At 34.0% G+C, this 15,569-nt stretch overlaps 2 protein-coding genes across 4 annotated transcripts; one reads left to right on the top strand and one right to left on the bottom strand.

Moving 5' to 3' along the window:
- Positions 1-4: 4 nt before the first annotated feature.
- On the bottom strand, positions 5-12,085 carry LOC149421512 (thioredoxin reductase 1, mitochondrial-like). Of its 3 annotated transcripts, none has more exons than XM_089634820.1 (6): positions 11,786-12,085; positions 9,085-9,305; positions 7,156-7,516; positions 6,592-6,820; positions 2,717-3,055; positions 5-736 (listed from the first exon to the last, which is right to left on the bottom strand). In XM_089634820.1, the coding sequence occupies exons 1-6, from the start codon at positions 11,796-11,798 to the stop codon at positions 415-417; spliced, it is 1,485 nt and encodes a 494-aa protein (XP_089490946.1). In that variant the 5' UTR covers positions 11,799-12,085; the 3' UTR covers positions 5-414. The 3 variants fall into 3 exon arrangements, with proteins under 3 accessions (XP_089490946.1, XP_089490945.1, XP_089490947.1); XM_089634819.1 differs by lacking the exon at positions 11,786-12,085 and adding an exon at positions 11,372-11,578; XM_089634821.1 differs by lacking the exon at positions 11,786-12,085 and adding an exon at positions 11,224-11,258.
- Positions 11,470-14,985, top strand: sni (SDR family oxidoreductase sniffer). The gene is made up of 5 exons (XM_089634822.1): positions 11,470-11,726; positions 12,520-12,571; positions 12,818-13,008; positions 13,476-13,625; positions 13,832-14,985. The coding sequence occupies exons 1-5, from the start codon at positions 11,601-11,603 to the stop codon at positions 14,054-14,056; spliced, it is 744 nt and encodes a 247-aa protein (XP_089490948.1). The 5' UTR covers positions 11,470-11,600; the 3' UTR covers positions 14,057-14,985.
- Positions 14,986-15,569: the final 584 nt, after the last annotated feature.

Genomic DNA, 15,569 nt, shown 5'->3' on the forward strand with positions numbered 1-15,569 from the left:
TGTCTTTGTTCCTTCATTTCTATATTTAAAAAAACTTACATATTATTGTGGGCACGTTATGTTGGATAAGCTCACGTCTATACAACATAGCCGTCGTTAAAGCTTTTGGATTCACAATCCATTATTAAGTATTTAACAATAAATTGTTTTATCACACTGACATATCATATACAAATCAAATCGGAAAAAACTTTTTTAAATTTAACTTTGAAGATGGGAGTATTTGTACAGTTTGTAAAATAAGATATAAAATACTTAACAAGGGTAAATAACTAATCAATGGAAAGAGTTAACATTTTTACGCTCCATGTTTTGGTGAATGAAAGAAATACTGAGAATGTGCGTGCTAACTACAAAATTAAATGTATTTAGTGCTGTGTTTGTTTGACGTATATTGACTATCGATTAAATAATTTAACTGCAGCAAGAAGCGGGGTTAGGGTCCTTTCCTGATCTCTTAGTGATGTTAAGCCTCGTGAACTCTTCGGCAACGGTCGGGTGGATTCCAACGGTGTTCATCAGCACTTCCATGGTCAGGTTGCACTTCATGGCGGCGGCGAAGCCCTGGATGACTTCTCCGGCGTGGGGGCCGGCAAAGTGGAGGCCCACAACCTTCTGGGGGGCCGCTCTCAGAGCCACAGCCTTCAGGTAGCAGTGCTTAATGGAGCGCTGGGGCACAAAGAATTCTGTTGGCTTGTAGTAGGCGTGGTATACTTCAATATTGTCAGCGCCATAACTGTAAAAGAAAAGAAAAATATACAGTAGAACCCCGTTAATTCGAACCCCGATAATTCGAAAAAACGCGTAATTCGAAATTTTCGCAAAAAAAATTTCCGCTGAAAAATTTTTTCATACAAAATTTTTTTTAATTCGAAATTTGTTAATTCGTAATTCGAAATTTATTTTTGTCCGCGCACGAAAATTTGTTCGTGTAATTCGAAAAAATTTGATTTTTGCGAAAATAAATCGTAATATTTCGTAAATCTGAATCTAAAAGTCAGCCGTGGCGGTAAAACGCCGAAAAATGTATTTTTACGTGGTTATACATCGTCCTAATTAGTATTATTATTTTGTAAATCTGAATCGATTTACACTGCAATGTCATATTTTTTCAAATTTATTTCGAATATCCGAGTTTAAAGGGCCGAGAAAATACATTTTACGCGGATATATGTCGTAGTTTTACGAGTTTACGCCAAATATCTGAATTTAAAGGGTCGGCCGCGACGAAACTCGGCCCCGTAATTTAGATTTACGCGTAAATATATCGTATTTCATCACCGCGACGGAAATCGGGCGCGAAATTTCAATTTACGCGGAAATATATCGTATTTTTACTAACTTTACTTCGAATATCCGAGTTGAAAAAATACGGCGCGACGGAAATCGGCCGAAAAATTTCGATCCATGTCGAAATATGACATATTTTTACGAATTTACTTCAAATATCTGAACTTAAAAGGCCGGCCGCGACGAAAAACTGCCGACAAAATTCGATTTACGCGGAAATATATCATATTTTTACGAATTTATTTCGAATATCTGAATTTGAAGAGCTGGCCGCAACGGAATACGGACGCGAATTTTCGTTTTACGCGGAAATATATCGTATTTTTACGAATTCAAATTCAGATATTTGAAATAAAGAGCCGGCCGCGACAGAAAATTACCGCGAAATCTCGATTTACGCGGAAATATATCGTATTTTTACGAATATCTCAATTTAAAGGGTAGGCCGCGACCGAAATCGGCAGCGAAATCTCGATTTACGCGTAAATATATAGCATTTTTGTGAATTTATTTCGAATATCTGAATTTGAAGAGCCGGCCGCGACGGAATACGGCGGCGAATCCTCGTTTTACGCGGAAATATGTCGTATTTTTACGAATTCAAATTCAGATATTTGAAATAAAGGGCCGGCCGCGACGGAAAATTACCGCGAAATCTCGATTTACGTGGAAATATATCGTATTTTTACGAATACCTCAATTTAAAGGGTAGGCCGCGACCGAAATCAGCAGCAAAATCTCGATTTACGCGTAAATATATAGCATTTTTACGAATTTATTGCGAATATCTGAATTTAAAGGGCCGCCCGCTACGGTAATCGACCGCGAAAATAAAGAAATAATTGGTATTAATACGAATTTACAACTAAAATACCACCCGGATTTGAAGAGGCGGCCGAGAAAATCGATTTTCGGCGTATTTTTTTTGTTTTTTTTTTTCATAAAATTTCGAATTACGTGGGAATTCGTTAATTCGAAATTTGATTTTTGATGTCCGCTGGATTTCGAATTAACGAGGTTCTACTGTAGTCAGTCTGGGAACTTCCAGAACCTTGTGGACTGTCAAATTATGCTTAATTTTATCCTTTGTTACTACATGAATCAATAACTTTTACATTCTTTTGTGGCTTAAGAACTTACCACTTTGTTAACTTTTATTGTATTTTGTGTATGTATAGTAAATGGACACAGTCAGTTACAAACGAAACCAGAGAGAAGAGAGGTTGATTGGTAAAGATCCTTGGCTACGAATCCGTAGGTCATGGGTTCAAATCCCGGAATGCGCAAGTAAATTTTATTTGATTAATTTATGTTATTACAATTACAATTTATTTATTTGAAATATTATCTCATTATAACCCTGGTGAAATTCCGCTATTCTGAATCGAAACATTGCTATTTTATAAACTGTTAAAAGAATGCTCACTCTTGTTCAGCTTTCTCCTCGCTGATACCGACACACCCGTACTCGAGCGGCGAAAATACGGTGGTGGCAACGTTGGCGTAGTCCATCTGCTGGCTGCCCCCGCCGTAGAGGCGGCGCGCCAGCAAGCGGCCGGCGTGGATGGCCACCGGCGTCAGCTCAGGCTTGCCTTGCAGTACATCCCCAACGGCAAAGATGTTGGCCACGTTGGTCTGCTCCTGCGGCGCGTCGATCTTGCCTGTCTCGGGATGGATGGCCACACCTGCCGCGTCGAGGTGGAGGTCTGGCGTGAGGGCGGCACGTCCAGTTGCAATGAGCACCGTGTCGAAGAGTTCCTGGTGCCTGGAAAAGGGAGAAAAAAGTTTTAATTATTTATTTAAGTGCGCAAAACCAGAGGAACTATGAAATCACCAAATAGGGGAATGTTTTAAGGCTGAAGGAAGTCTAGTTAATAAACGTAACAAAGAAAGGAACTTTGCTCTGCCAAGGAAATCGTTAAAGTAATAAATACACTGTGATATCCTATCAACTGATTCTGACAAAATACACAAAAATTCCGTAACAGTCACCGCATCAATCTATAGGGAATCTCAATTCTTGTTCATAAATATAATATATTAATATCTCTAATTTAAGAAAAAAGACAAACATTCTTTTGAATAACCTGACAATATTTGAAAATCTCCTACTACCATCGCAGTGTGCAGTAAGCGGAAAATCTTGCTTGTGTCGTGATGAAAGACTTAAGACAGCGAATCGAACTCATGACGCCCGGGTGGGAAACAGACGCAATGCCAGCTCAGTCACTGACCGGTCAATTTGTTTCTGACTGACTTGTCAAAATGGGTATAGTACATGGCATAATGTGAAAATATTTATTTTTAATAGAAATTGTAATATAATCTGAAAGAATATGCCAAAACTGTGACAGATTGTACATATTTGAATAAGTTCAGTATTCTTCTGGCACATACAAGAGATAAATCCTGAATAAACAATTACACAGCTCATTTTGCCTGCAGATAAGATAAAATGCATTTATTATCATTTCAAGTGTTAGACAGATAATCATTATTACCCGGATATAAAAAAGCAGTGAATTCTGTGGTAGATCGGATATTTATACAAAGTAGTGATAAATACTTGCAAGGGGCAAAATTCACAGATAATACGTTGAAAATCAAAAATGCTATTTAAGCCAGCCGTCAGACAGCCGCAATCCAGCAGACCGGTTAGTAGCCCAGTAGATTAATACATCAGGTCGCCACCCAAGGGTTGTGGGTTCGATCCTCTGCTAAGTAAGACTTTCATTATAGCAAAATTTCCATTTATAATGGGAGTAGGAGGAACTAAAATACTGTCAGGTTATTCGTAATCTGGGAATGCGTGTCTTTAAATAAAAACCTATTATAAAGAGGTTACAGCATCCAAAAAATGTTATTGACTTGATGCCTGGGATATTATAATAACAGACAATAATTAAGTTTATCATTGTGTCAAGTAATGAAACAATTAGCTTTCCTGTTATTCACTTAGGTGAACTAGGAAATTCTTAGGAACAAATGACTTAGGGGGCTCTACTTAGGTGAACACAATAATCACACAAAAATAAAACAAAATGAATGTAATGTGAAATACAAATGTACAATTAATTTGCAAAAATTATAAAGTAAATAAAATAAAAATTAAAGTTCGCTAGACTCGCTGATGTCTACAAAATTTACCCAAATAATAGTCCAGGGGTGGAATAGTGGGAACATGATAAAGGAAGTAGCTGAACCTTCTTATAGTAGACAAATTCCCACAAGAGAGGAAAATTGGAAGAACAAAAGATTGACAGATGTTGTTCTGAAATTAAACTTAGGATGGGTTGTTTCATAGAATTTGAACAATTCATCAAATTTCAAAGTTCATTTGCGAGATCTGCGAATGTCCTATTCAAGTTCTGTTATTATATCATTATAGGACAGTTACTTGACAGAACTGAAATTATAACAGAACTTGAAAAGAACTTTCACAGAACTTGCAAATTAACTTTGAAATTTGAAGTATTGTTCAAATTCTCTGAAACAACCCGTCCTTAGCTAAATTTACCAACAATGATTATGTTAAGTTTATTAAATTAAAGAAAAAATAAACCCCGCAAAAAACGAAGTTTTTTGCAATAATTCATCTATTTTTATTAATATATGTAAAAAAAAATACTGGGGATTGAACCTTCCTCCCCAGGGACAGGAGTCAACAACGCTAACTCTTAAGCCAAATTCTAATTTGAAGTACCAACATTTATTTCATATGTTCTGCTGTAAATTTTTATTCATTAAATATAATGTTATCCAACTTCAGAAAAACGAGTGTATGTGCATGAGTGCCACCAAAAGTTGATAGAATGCACTGTCATCGACAATGAGTATATCTGCACAGTTTCAGCTCAATTGGATGTCCGGATGTGGGTTAATTTGCACTTCTATGCTTCCAATTCATTCATTCATTCATTCATTCAATCAATCAAGAAAACAATATCAAAATTGAAAAAGATGTATTTAAAATGTGGTAGAAGCTGCAGGCAAACTGCATTGTAACTTGTTTTTTTTTTATTATTAAAATTCTTGTAATATCTATGTTTTACAATAAAAAAATAATAATAATAAATCTAATACAAACAGCAATAGAAATCACCATGAAGTGAAAATGTACTAAAAAATTTCTAAAAAAAATAATTGTTTTTTTTCCAAATTATCGCAATAGTAATTGGTAATCAAGTAATAATAATAATTCGTTTCCAAAGGAAATGCGTCTTCACTTGGCTCAACAAACAACCATAATTACATCATAGGAACTAAACCATACAGCTGAAGGATACTAATTGATTCTAGGTGAGAATAATGATCACTAATCACAAGTCATGCTGAGTTCTACAACAGTGCTGCAGAGCTGAGTCAGCTTTTAAACAATTATGTAATTATAATCAACGAATCAATCGATGATTCATCTAGTCTCTCAAGCCGAATAAAATGTATAATCCATGGTTTGTGAATATTAATGTATGTGTTGCACGAAATATGTAAGCATTACTAAATAATTACATAAAACGAAATTAATAATATGTAAAAGTTGTAGAAAAATTTTGTATTTTTCTTCATTCATTTTCTTCGCTTAAATGTGTTAACTTATCTGGAGATCTTGTGACCACAAAAGTAGGCATGTGCCAGTTAATGGGTAATCAATAGTTTCCGACCACAATTCACTACTGAAATGTTGTTGGATGTTTTATTTATTACCTAAATATCGCTGTTTGTACAAGATGGAATTATCACTAGGTAGAAACTTGATTTACAGCGTCAACAATATTAAAATTATTCATTTTCATGTTTTGTTTGTTTAAAAATTAGATAAATATAGACAAATAATATTATATTCCAAGTCAACTAGTAGGACGGTTAAAAATTGAAGAAAATACACGAAAACAGTCCTTTTATTACTACCCTACGTTTGCATCATACATTCATCAGAGACATACGTTCACCATTATTCCATAATCTCTGACCTATATTCACTACACATCATAGTGTTTAGTTTTCTATATTACTGTCCATAAATTCATTAAAAATATTATGTTTCCTTTCTCCTTACGATACCTATGTTCCCAAAAATTTTCTTCAAAGCCAGGATTCTTTTTTTATGTTAAACGGCACAAGAGTCCCAACTACTCCAAAAATAGAATATAACAAAACAAAAACTGGTTCCCCTAAAGCTACGGTTCAACTACAAGGGAATGTACATAATTACAGTACTCCATAAAATCGAATTTCACATGAATATATCTCCCCCGGGTACTGGCCAAACATGGCGAATCAAATCATTAAATAAGTACTTACTCTGTGTTGTTCTCGGTATTTTGCCACGTCACCAGCAGTTTTCCCGCCTCGGTTTTCTCTATGCTCTTGGGAATGCATTTGAAGTGGAAGTTGACTCCCAAATCAATCATTTCATTGGTGATAACCTGCGCCATCTGCTGGTCGAATCCTCTCAGCACAACAGACCTCACCAGGACTGTCGCTTCATAGCCTAAAGTCTTCAGGAAACCGGCACATTCCAATCCAATATCTACTGCAAGAGTCAAGGAATAATAGAACACCTGTTATTACAAATAATAATTACCTTATTGCAATAAATATGCATTATTTTATACAATGATGAATAATTCAAATTCTGTTGCAAGTAATGCAAAAACATGATAGATCTTTCTAAATCATTGCACATCAATTATACAATCAATGCATTCATGCATTGAGTTAAATTATATTTTTATTCAGTGTGAAATTTTTCATTTTCTTCAGACCTATCAAAAGTCCCTAGATAGTGTATGAATATAACACTGACTGCATTTGTAATGCTTCCAGTGTGATTTATTGGAGTCATTACTGTTATTAAAAGGATACATCCAGCACCAACGACGCAAGTCTTTCCGGGAGGGGTGGGAAGACTGAAGATATCATCACTGGTGATGGCATACTCCTTAGCTCCGGGAATGTCAGGGTAGTGTGGCCTTCCTCCAACAGCTATCACGATATTCTGCGCCTTGAGTTCCTTCTCCGATCCGTTCTTCATCACGGCCACAACGGTGTTGGCATCCTTGAAGTGCCCCAGCCCATTGACATATTCCACTTTCTTGTCGCGGAGATCAACTCGCGTGACCCAGTTAACGGACTTGATGTGGTTTTGGATGTTTTCCGTCAGCTGAGCCCAATCGTTCTTGATTGTTTCGGGACTTGTGAACTGCCAGCCGTAAGCTTGAGAATCCTGGCAGAAAAAAAAAAACAAAATAATGATGACCTTAATTTAAATCTCAAAAAAATCTCTAACATTATTTTTTCAAATTAATCAGGAAAAGAGAAATTGATCGATACGGTTCGTAAGTATTGCAGGCTTATTTCATTTGTCACTGAATGACTTGCGTTTTTTCGATTGACTGTGCTGTTTTACACTGAACTATGATTGTTTTAGAATATTTGATAATCACCTGCTAGACTTCACAAGCTACATTAGATAAGGCGTACACAATTCATTTAAAATAGTACCAAGTCGAGCACTAAGATTAAAAATATTGTAATAATTGTCAAGGTGTTGTGAATTTGAGCAAATAACATAACGTTGATAACATTACGTGTTGAAAAACAAGGTGCAAAAGATTTTTTTTTTATTATTATTCTTTATTGGTTTAAAGTTTACAGTTATAATATATATACATATAGCATTTTTTTTTTTAATATCAAAAAATAGTATTGTAACACACCTTTTTTTTAGCAAACGCTTGAGTTAAGAAAATGGAGAAACGTAATTAATTACTATTTTAACTATATTTTTATTTTAAACAAAGAAAAATTAAATTAAATTTGCAAAACAATTTTTGTGAAAAATTAATAGAAAAAAGGAGGATAGAAAATAAAAGAAAGCAGAAAAAAGGATATCTAATATTATTTTAAAAGTGTAATAATTGAAGAAATGCTACTGAATTACATTTTTAATGGTGTTTTTGAATTTAACCTTAATATTTTTGTAATCTTACATCTGGAAGTAATTGGTTAAACCATTTCACTCCACTATATTTATGAAATTGTTGGGCTGTGGTGGTGTTGCATTTGACACATCAAGAAATATACAGAAAAACTTACAAATTGAAATATTTAAAACCATACATAATCTTTTATAGGTCAGAAAAATAATGGGTGTTTGATGGAAAATGAGCCAGATAAACGTCTGACCGATTTTGAAAATTGTTTTTGTTTATAAATTTAATTTCTTTGGAATTAAGATGTACTAGGGATAATAAAAACTAATTCTGCTTTCATAAGAACATTTCATGTTTGCAATATCACAAGAATCAATTATTCCATTATTCTACAATTTGTCCACTTATAAAACCATCATAAAATATAATAAAAACTTTAATTCTCATATACCGACCTACTAGGAAACGGCAGCAAATACAAACTTTTAAAAATCAATATTTTTAGTGGAATAACTCATTGAGTAAAACCTCAAATTGTAATGTTTAATTCTTGAAGATAATATTAACAACTCTCAAACGAAAAAATCAGAAAAGGATTCGGTTGCACCTAGGAATTAGCTTAGAGCAAAGCCCCGGCAAGGCTGACTTCAAATTGCAATGACATTTAGCAGCGAATGCATTATAATTTAGCAAATCACTGAACTGACTCATTATGCTTTTATCAGTCCATTGTTAGATATAAGCTTCGTCAAGTGTCAAGTAATTTTTTTTTATCTAATAGCAGTTGCATTATTTGAATTCAACCGAGAAATTAACGCCATCAAACACATTTGTTAATGTTTGAAAGATTGAAACTCACATGGATAGCTTCTCCCAGCAAGGCGGCCTGGTGCATCAGCTTCTTGGGAATGCATCCCACGTTGACGCAGGTGCCCCCGAGGCCCCACTTGGAGCCCTGCGGAGAAGGGGTCACATAGTCCAGCACGGCCACCTTGGCTCCGAGGTTGGAGGCCTCCTTGGCGCAGGCCAGGCCTCCAGAGCCCCCGCCGATCACCACCAGATCATAGTCATAATTAGATGCTGGAAAATTAACATGATTAAGATTTATATTGAAATTTGCATTCTTTTTAGCAGGTTGTGTACTTTGAAAACGTTGGCAGATTATTGAAGCTATTCCTGACTATCAAAAAAACTCAAATTACTAAATTCCCATAGCAGATATTTTGCTAATCTATATAAGAATTATTGGCTTGATTAAATGTTTTATATGCATTATAATCTAATCATCAATTTCCTTAATTCCATAAAAATAATAATAAAACTTCAAATACCATAATACAGGGTGTATAGTTTGTTTGTCGTAAGATCTAACTTGGATAAATTGTTTATGGTTTATAGTGAGGTGTTTATAAATTTCGATTATATAATTGAGAAGTATAGTATGACACAAAGGGAGGGAAGTTGGAATTCCACATAGTTTTTAGGAAATCTCCTGCAGTTACAAGATATTGACTACTTTTTCACTTCCAAAGCAATACGGAAACAATGCGAGATTTTACCTCTCGAGTGATGAGTGTGTGTATATTTATAGATTATATTTACAATATTATTTAATTAATATCATTCCTGAAAATATTAATATGGAAACCTATGAACACTGGTTACTGAGGTTTAAGGCCAAAGAATCCACATAGATTTCACCGCTTATTGTGTATTTTAAGGTTATATAAATTTGGCACATTATGGCAAGCGATCGCTCAATAAGTTTTTGCAAACTTGCCATAATATGCCAAAAATCGTTTGAGTGGTTAAAGTGGAATGATTTACAGATTTTAAAAGATACACATTACATTATTTATATTGCCAAAGTCAATTATTTGTATAATCACTATCCTAAATCTAGTGTGGTGTTAAATACTGCAGAATCATTAAATAAAAAAATTTGGAAAAAAAAAATTAAGTCATTCCTAAATAAATATTTTCTTAATCATGGCCCTCTGCCAATGATGATAAAGCAGTAAATAAATGGAGGCATTAAGTTAACCATGAATACATCCAAAATCACCCCAAAGTTACCGGCACCTTTTCTTACCAATGGTAGCCCCAAAAAGTGTTGCCAATAGTCACCACCATTGCCACAACTAGAAAAAGACCCCCCTAAAGGTTTTTTTTCTGATATGGGGGCAAAAATATTATATTGCATCGATTTAAAGGTAAATAAATTATATAGAAATACATGCTTATGTAGCAGGAATGTTAATTGCTATAGGAATGTATTTTATAAAGGTTAATGTCTATAATAACCATTTACCTTATATATTTAATTCATGTATATAATATATATGTACGCTACGCAATAGTAGTGGGTGAAGTATTTTCCCGGTATTAGACACACTTTTAATGAATGATGTGAAAAATAATAGATTCGCATAATATGTGAGAAAATTAATAATTTTAATATTGGTTTCTCCACTGACGTGAAAATTAAATTAATGTAATATAAGTGTACAATGTAATATAATGGTTAATAAGGGAATAGACAACTAATGAATGTAAAAAAACTATTGGTACACGGATATACTACTGGTGGAATGGAAGGCCTTAGCGCTAGTAAGAACAGGCAACTGTTCAGCCAAATTCTGTAGTAAATATAAGACACCATTTTTGGACAATAACAAATAGTTCTTGACACTACCAAACTAAAAAACAAACATGAATAAAATGAGGAACATAAAGTATACTAATTATTGGAATTTTCTCAGAATACAACCAATAACAACATCCATAGACAAGTCATGAGTTTTTTGCTGTAATGGACCAATTATAATAAATTAAAACCCGTCTTTATCCATCTCGCATCTAAGTTAATTTTATAATTCACATTGCACAATGTAAAATTGTTGCAAATTAGTTTTTTTCAGAATTAATTAAATTCTAATAAATAGCAACTAGGTTAGAAGAAAAACGGTTTTCGGGAAGATAAAATAATATTACGCACTGAATTATTCTACTCTACAAGCAGCCGGCAAACGGTACCCGCGCAACGTCAGAATCATGAGGAAAACTGACTTTCACTTACAGGGTTTCAAGGTTATAATGGCTCGGTTGACGATTTGTCACGATTGCATCACGAGAATGTTACTTACTTGCGCTTAAATATCGTTGATTTCTTGCTAATGCATTGAAACATTCCTTAATTGTAATTGAAAAATTAAATCGGCCGAGACTCCTGAGAACTGACATGATCACATTCGTGACATAGACAACTACTGGTTGTGTCACAAGTCACAATCTGCAATCGCCGCGACAGACGCCAATAATTTCTGTCAATTATTCGAGATTATAAACATTCACATAATCACATCGCATTCCAAAATGAGGTCCGTATTGATCACTGGATCGAATCGGGGGTTAGGCTTGGGAATAGTGAAGTATCTTCTCAGTGGAAACAATCAACCTTCGCATATAATAGCCACATGCCGAAAGCCGGAAGAAGCGAAGGTACGAAAAATATTTTTAACACCGATATTTACTACTAGAAATGTAAAATGTCTACTCACCGATTGGGGCCATTTCTGTGTTTTATTTACTGTAGGTAACAAATTTTTGTCCTAATTTAAGTCAATAATTTTGAAAAGCGAATCAACGGAAGACAACAAAGGCCGCCTGCCACAAAACGTCACGGAAAACGAATCGAATGAAACTGAGCGTTTTTAGCGTTTGACAGGTTACCAATGCATATTTATTTAGTTCTAACAATCTCCGTTCGCCATCTCGACACAAAGATAAAAATTATCGCGGCCTCCTCTGATAAATCACGTAAAATAAAGTTAATTCATCAATAGAATTATCTAGAAATTTTCATACAATTTATCAATCTGCAATACGCGCAGAAATGTTTGAATTTTCCAGAATATTTTTTATGCAGTGCCATAGACAACTTATTTTCAAAACTTGCTGAAAATTTATTGAAAAATGTAAAAAACATGAACTACATTAACTTTTATGAGATCTACAACATTCTTCATATATTAGCAAAGTAAAATATTTAGTTGTTTATTTATTGCCTGTACAAGCAACCAAAGTACCTTTGGTGAAATTTAATTTTTGGCTATAGAAAACTAAATGTTAACTAATAAAGTGCTTTGTAGCTTTTAGTGAAAGCTTTTTAGTAAATTCTTTCGGTTCTATTAAAAATATCTGTTACTTTTGCTTTTTGGTTGCTTGTGTTTTATTATTATTTTGAAAGTAGTAAAAGTTACTATTATAATTAATATTATTCTATTTTACAAAGGAGCTGCAAGAGTTGTCAAAATCATCGAAAAATTTACACATTTTAAAGTTGGGTGAGCATAATCTTTTTTTTATTTCAGTAGGTACTTGCATTTAAACTTTAACCTCCCACTCTAGCAAATAGAGAGGAGTTAATCTCAATAATTTTTTTCTATTGTTTACAAGCTTAAAAATTACATTTTTTTCTCACTCTGGATCTGAGAGCAAAACATTTATATTGTACTGCTAAAATTATTGTCAATCTACATACAGTTATAATACAAACACCAAAATGTAAGCCAATCAATTAAAATTTTCAGATTTAACTGACATTGAATCTTATCCCAAAGTCATAAAAGATGTGACTGATATTACTAAGGATGATGGAATCAATCTTCTGATGAACAATGGAGGCATTTCCTCTAAATTTACAACTCTCAACTTTGTAAAACCAGAGCAGCTCTTGCAAAACTTTACGGTCAACACATTAGCGCCCATAATTTTAACGAAGGTAAGAAATTAAAAAGGCTGTAAAAATGCACAATTTTAAATAAACAAACGAAAACATTTCACTAGGTACCTACTTAAAAGATTATTTGGGATCGCTGGCCAAGCTTACGATTTTTTTTTTATAAAACCTTTTGATTCACCTTTATTACTATAAAAGGCAACTATCTGCATTTGAGAAATTTTAAATTTAATTTTTAATTAAGTAAACTGAAAAGTCTCTTTCGTTGTATGGAATGACAGCCATTTAAAATAAGTTAATTGAGCGTGGCCAATGATCCCAAATATTTACCAAAAATTTTATGAAAATTTCTTCAATATTTTTCCCGAGTGCAAATTTATCCAAATTAATGCTATGTCTCCCTCCTCAAAGAATCCAAATGTCCTCGAAGGAAATGATTTCCCTCAGGGCCTCTAGTTTGGAGTTAATATATTTTTAAGTGCAATAAACAAGGCCATGATTACTTTCAGCATCTGTTGCCGTCTTTGAAGCTTGCAGCTAAAAACAATGCTGATAAACCCATGGGCATTTCCAGAGCAGCTGTTGTTAATATGAGCTCAATACTTGGATCCATTGCTGCCAACGACAAGGGTGGATTTTATCCATATCGGTGCTCCAAGGTATTAAGTTTTATTTTTTATTAATCCTTTTACTTCCTTTCAAAATGGGACAGGTTTCAGCACTGTTACAAAGCTGATTTTTCCATCTTCTCTCAAACTAACTCCAGTTTTATGGAACCTGATGGTTTTAAAAGCAAATGTTTGGTGCCTAAATTCCTCACAAATCTTTACCTACTCACCACAATACTTTAACTTTTAAATTTCAGTCTGCTCTGAATGCTGCTACCCGCTCGATGAGTGTGGACTTAAAAAAGGACAATATTCTGGTTGTGTCCATTCACCCCGGCTGGGTAAAGACCGACATGGGGGGCAAAGGGGCCCCATTGGATGTGGAGACGAGCATTAAAGGCATCTTTGAAACATTGGGAACATTCAAAGAAGAAAATTCTGGAAACTTCTATCAATACGATGGGGAGAAATTGGATTGGTAAAATCCAATCACCACAAATTTAAGACTTTACAAATCAATTGCAAGTTGTAAAGATTTTTTGGTTTAGTATTAAGCATAAATAATTTTATGTACTGTTATGTACCCCAACAAACCCTATTCAATACTTCACCCTATTCAATGGAATTCAATACTTCGTTTGTGTGAAAGCACTATGAAACATACTAATGTACCTAGCTTACCTAATAATGTGTAATATGGATTATCAATGATGATCTAATTAAATAACTATGCAGTTAAGCTACTTAAAGAATATGACTAAAACCACATCCCAGTAAAATATTATATTATTATATTTGCACCACAAATATTCAATGATATTCTGACACGCAAATAAACTGAACAGTAAATAAGCCATACAAACTCACCAATCATCGTCATTCGCCTTTTCACTGTTATACCATAACCATTGTAACTTTGAAACTTGTCAATTGTAAATTCAATAAACTTGATTACATCTTTAATAAAGTAGGTACATATTAATTTCCTTCCCATTTAATGGCGGAGTTTAAACTATTACAATTTACAAGAATGATAAACAATGAACCATTGTGAAAGTTTTCATTACAATGCCTCAACTGATGTTGAAGTTATATGCCTCCAAAAAAAAGTGATCCACTGTTGACCAAGTCACCCTACTTACTTATTGTGTATCACATCCCAAAAAGCAGCCTCTTCACATTTAACAAATATGTATCAGGAGCAGAGATGTGCAAAATGGGTACCCAAAACCATTTGAAATGCAAAATGGAAATGGGTCAAAACTTTTCCATTTGAAAATGCAAAATGCAAAATGGGTTTTAGAAAAGCATTTCAAATGCAAAATGCAATAGGGCTCCTACCAGGGAGCAACTTGACAAATGTAAATTATCTCTCATAGCGAGGATATTTGCGGCTTATGAAAGAAAGATGAGTGGAGATAGTAGGAAGAATGTTGCAAAAAAGCATTTAAAATGGAAAATGCATTGAGAAAAGCATTTAAAATGCAAAATGGTTTTTAGAAAAGCATTTAAAATGTAAAATGGAAAATACCCATTTTGCATTTTGCATTTCCATTTGAAATGGATTTATTTGAAATAAAGCACATCTCTGATCAGGAGATATTTGAAGAAGGAGCTAAAAACTAGATCTCACTTAGCTCGACATCAACAACATCAGTTAATTGATAGTTGATTTATGATCAGTGTCAGAAGTGGGATCACAACAGTTTCAAAATTGGTCCATATTTTAAGTGTAAGAACTTTTTAGTAAGTTTGTTATAAATTACACCAACATAACATTTTTTCATCCAAGTTTTGTAACTGAGTTAATTACAGTAAAAGTTAAAAGATGTGGTTAATTGCAGGGGCGGATATAAGACTCAAAAGGAAGTCAGCAAACATAACCAAGGGACCCTTGGGGAGGAAGAATGGGGGTGGGGGGCAAAAATACTCTTATGTGATTTTTATGCAAAAAAAATCACATAAGAGGCCAAAATACCCATGGGCAGACTGAGC

The sequence above is a fragment of the Hesperophylax consimilis genome, chromosome 8 (assembly GCF_061612785.1).
Source record: "Hesperophylax consimilis isolate HC1 chromosome 8, BYU_Hcon_1.0, whole genome shotgun sequence".
NCBI lineage: Eukaryota > Metazoa > Arthropoda > Insecta > Trichoptera > Limnephilidae > Hesperophylax > Hesperophylax consimilis.

Coding starts and splice junctions, on each gene's coding strand:
- LOC149421512 (XM_089634819.1), bottom strand. CDS start 11,468: ATGTCAGTTCTCAGGAGTCTCGGCCGATTTAATTTTTCAATTACAATT. Junction 9,306..11,371: donor TCAACGATATTTAAGCGCAA/GTAAGTAACATT, acceptor TTAATTTTCCAG/CATCTAATTATGACTATGAT. Junction 3,056..6,591: donor AATACCGAGAACAACACAGA/GTAAGTACTTAT, acceptor TCCCTTTTCCAG/GCACCAGGAACTCTTCGACA.
- sni (XM_089634822.1), top strand. CDS start 11,601: ATGAGGTCCGTATTGATCACTGGATCGAATCGGGGGTTAGGCTTGGGA. Junction 11,727..12,519: donor GAAAGCCGGAAGAAGCGAAG/GTACGAAAAATA, acceptor TATTTTACAAAG/GAGCTGCAAGAGTTGTCAAA. Junction 13,626..13,831: donor ATCCATATCGGTGCTCCAAG/GTATTAAGTTTT, acceptor TTTAAATTTCAG/TCTGCTCTGAATGCTGCTAC.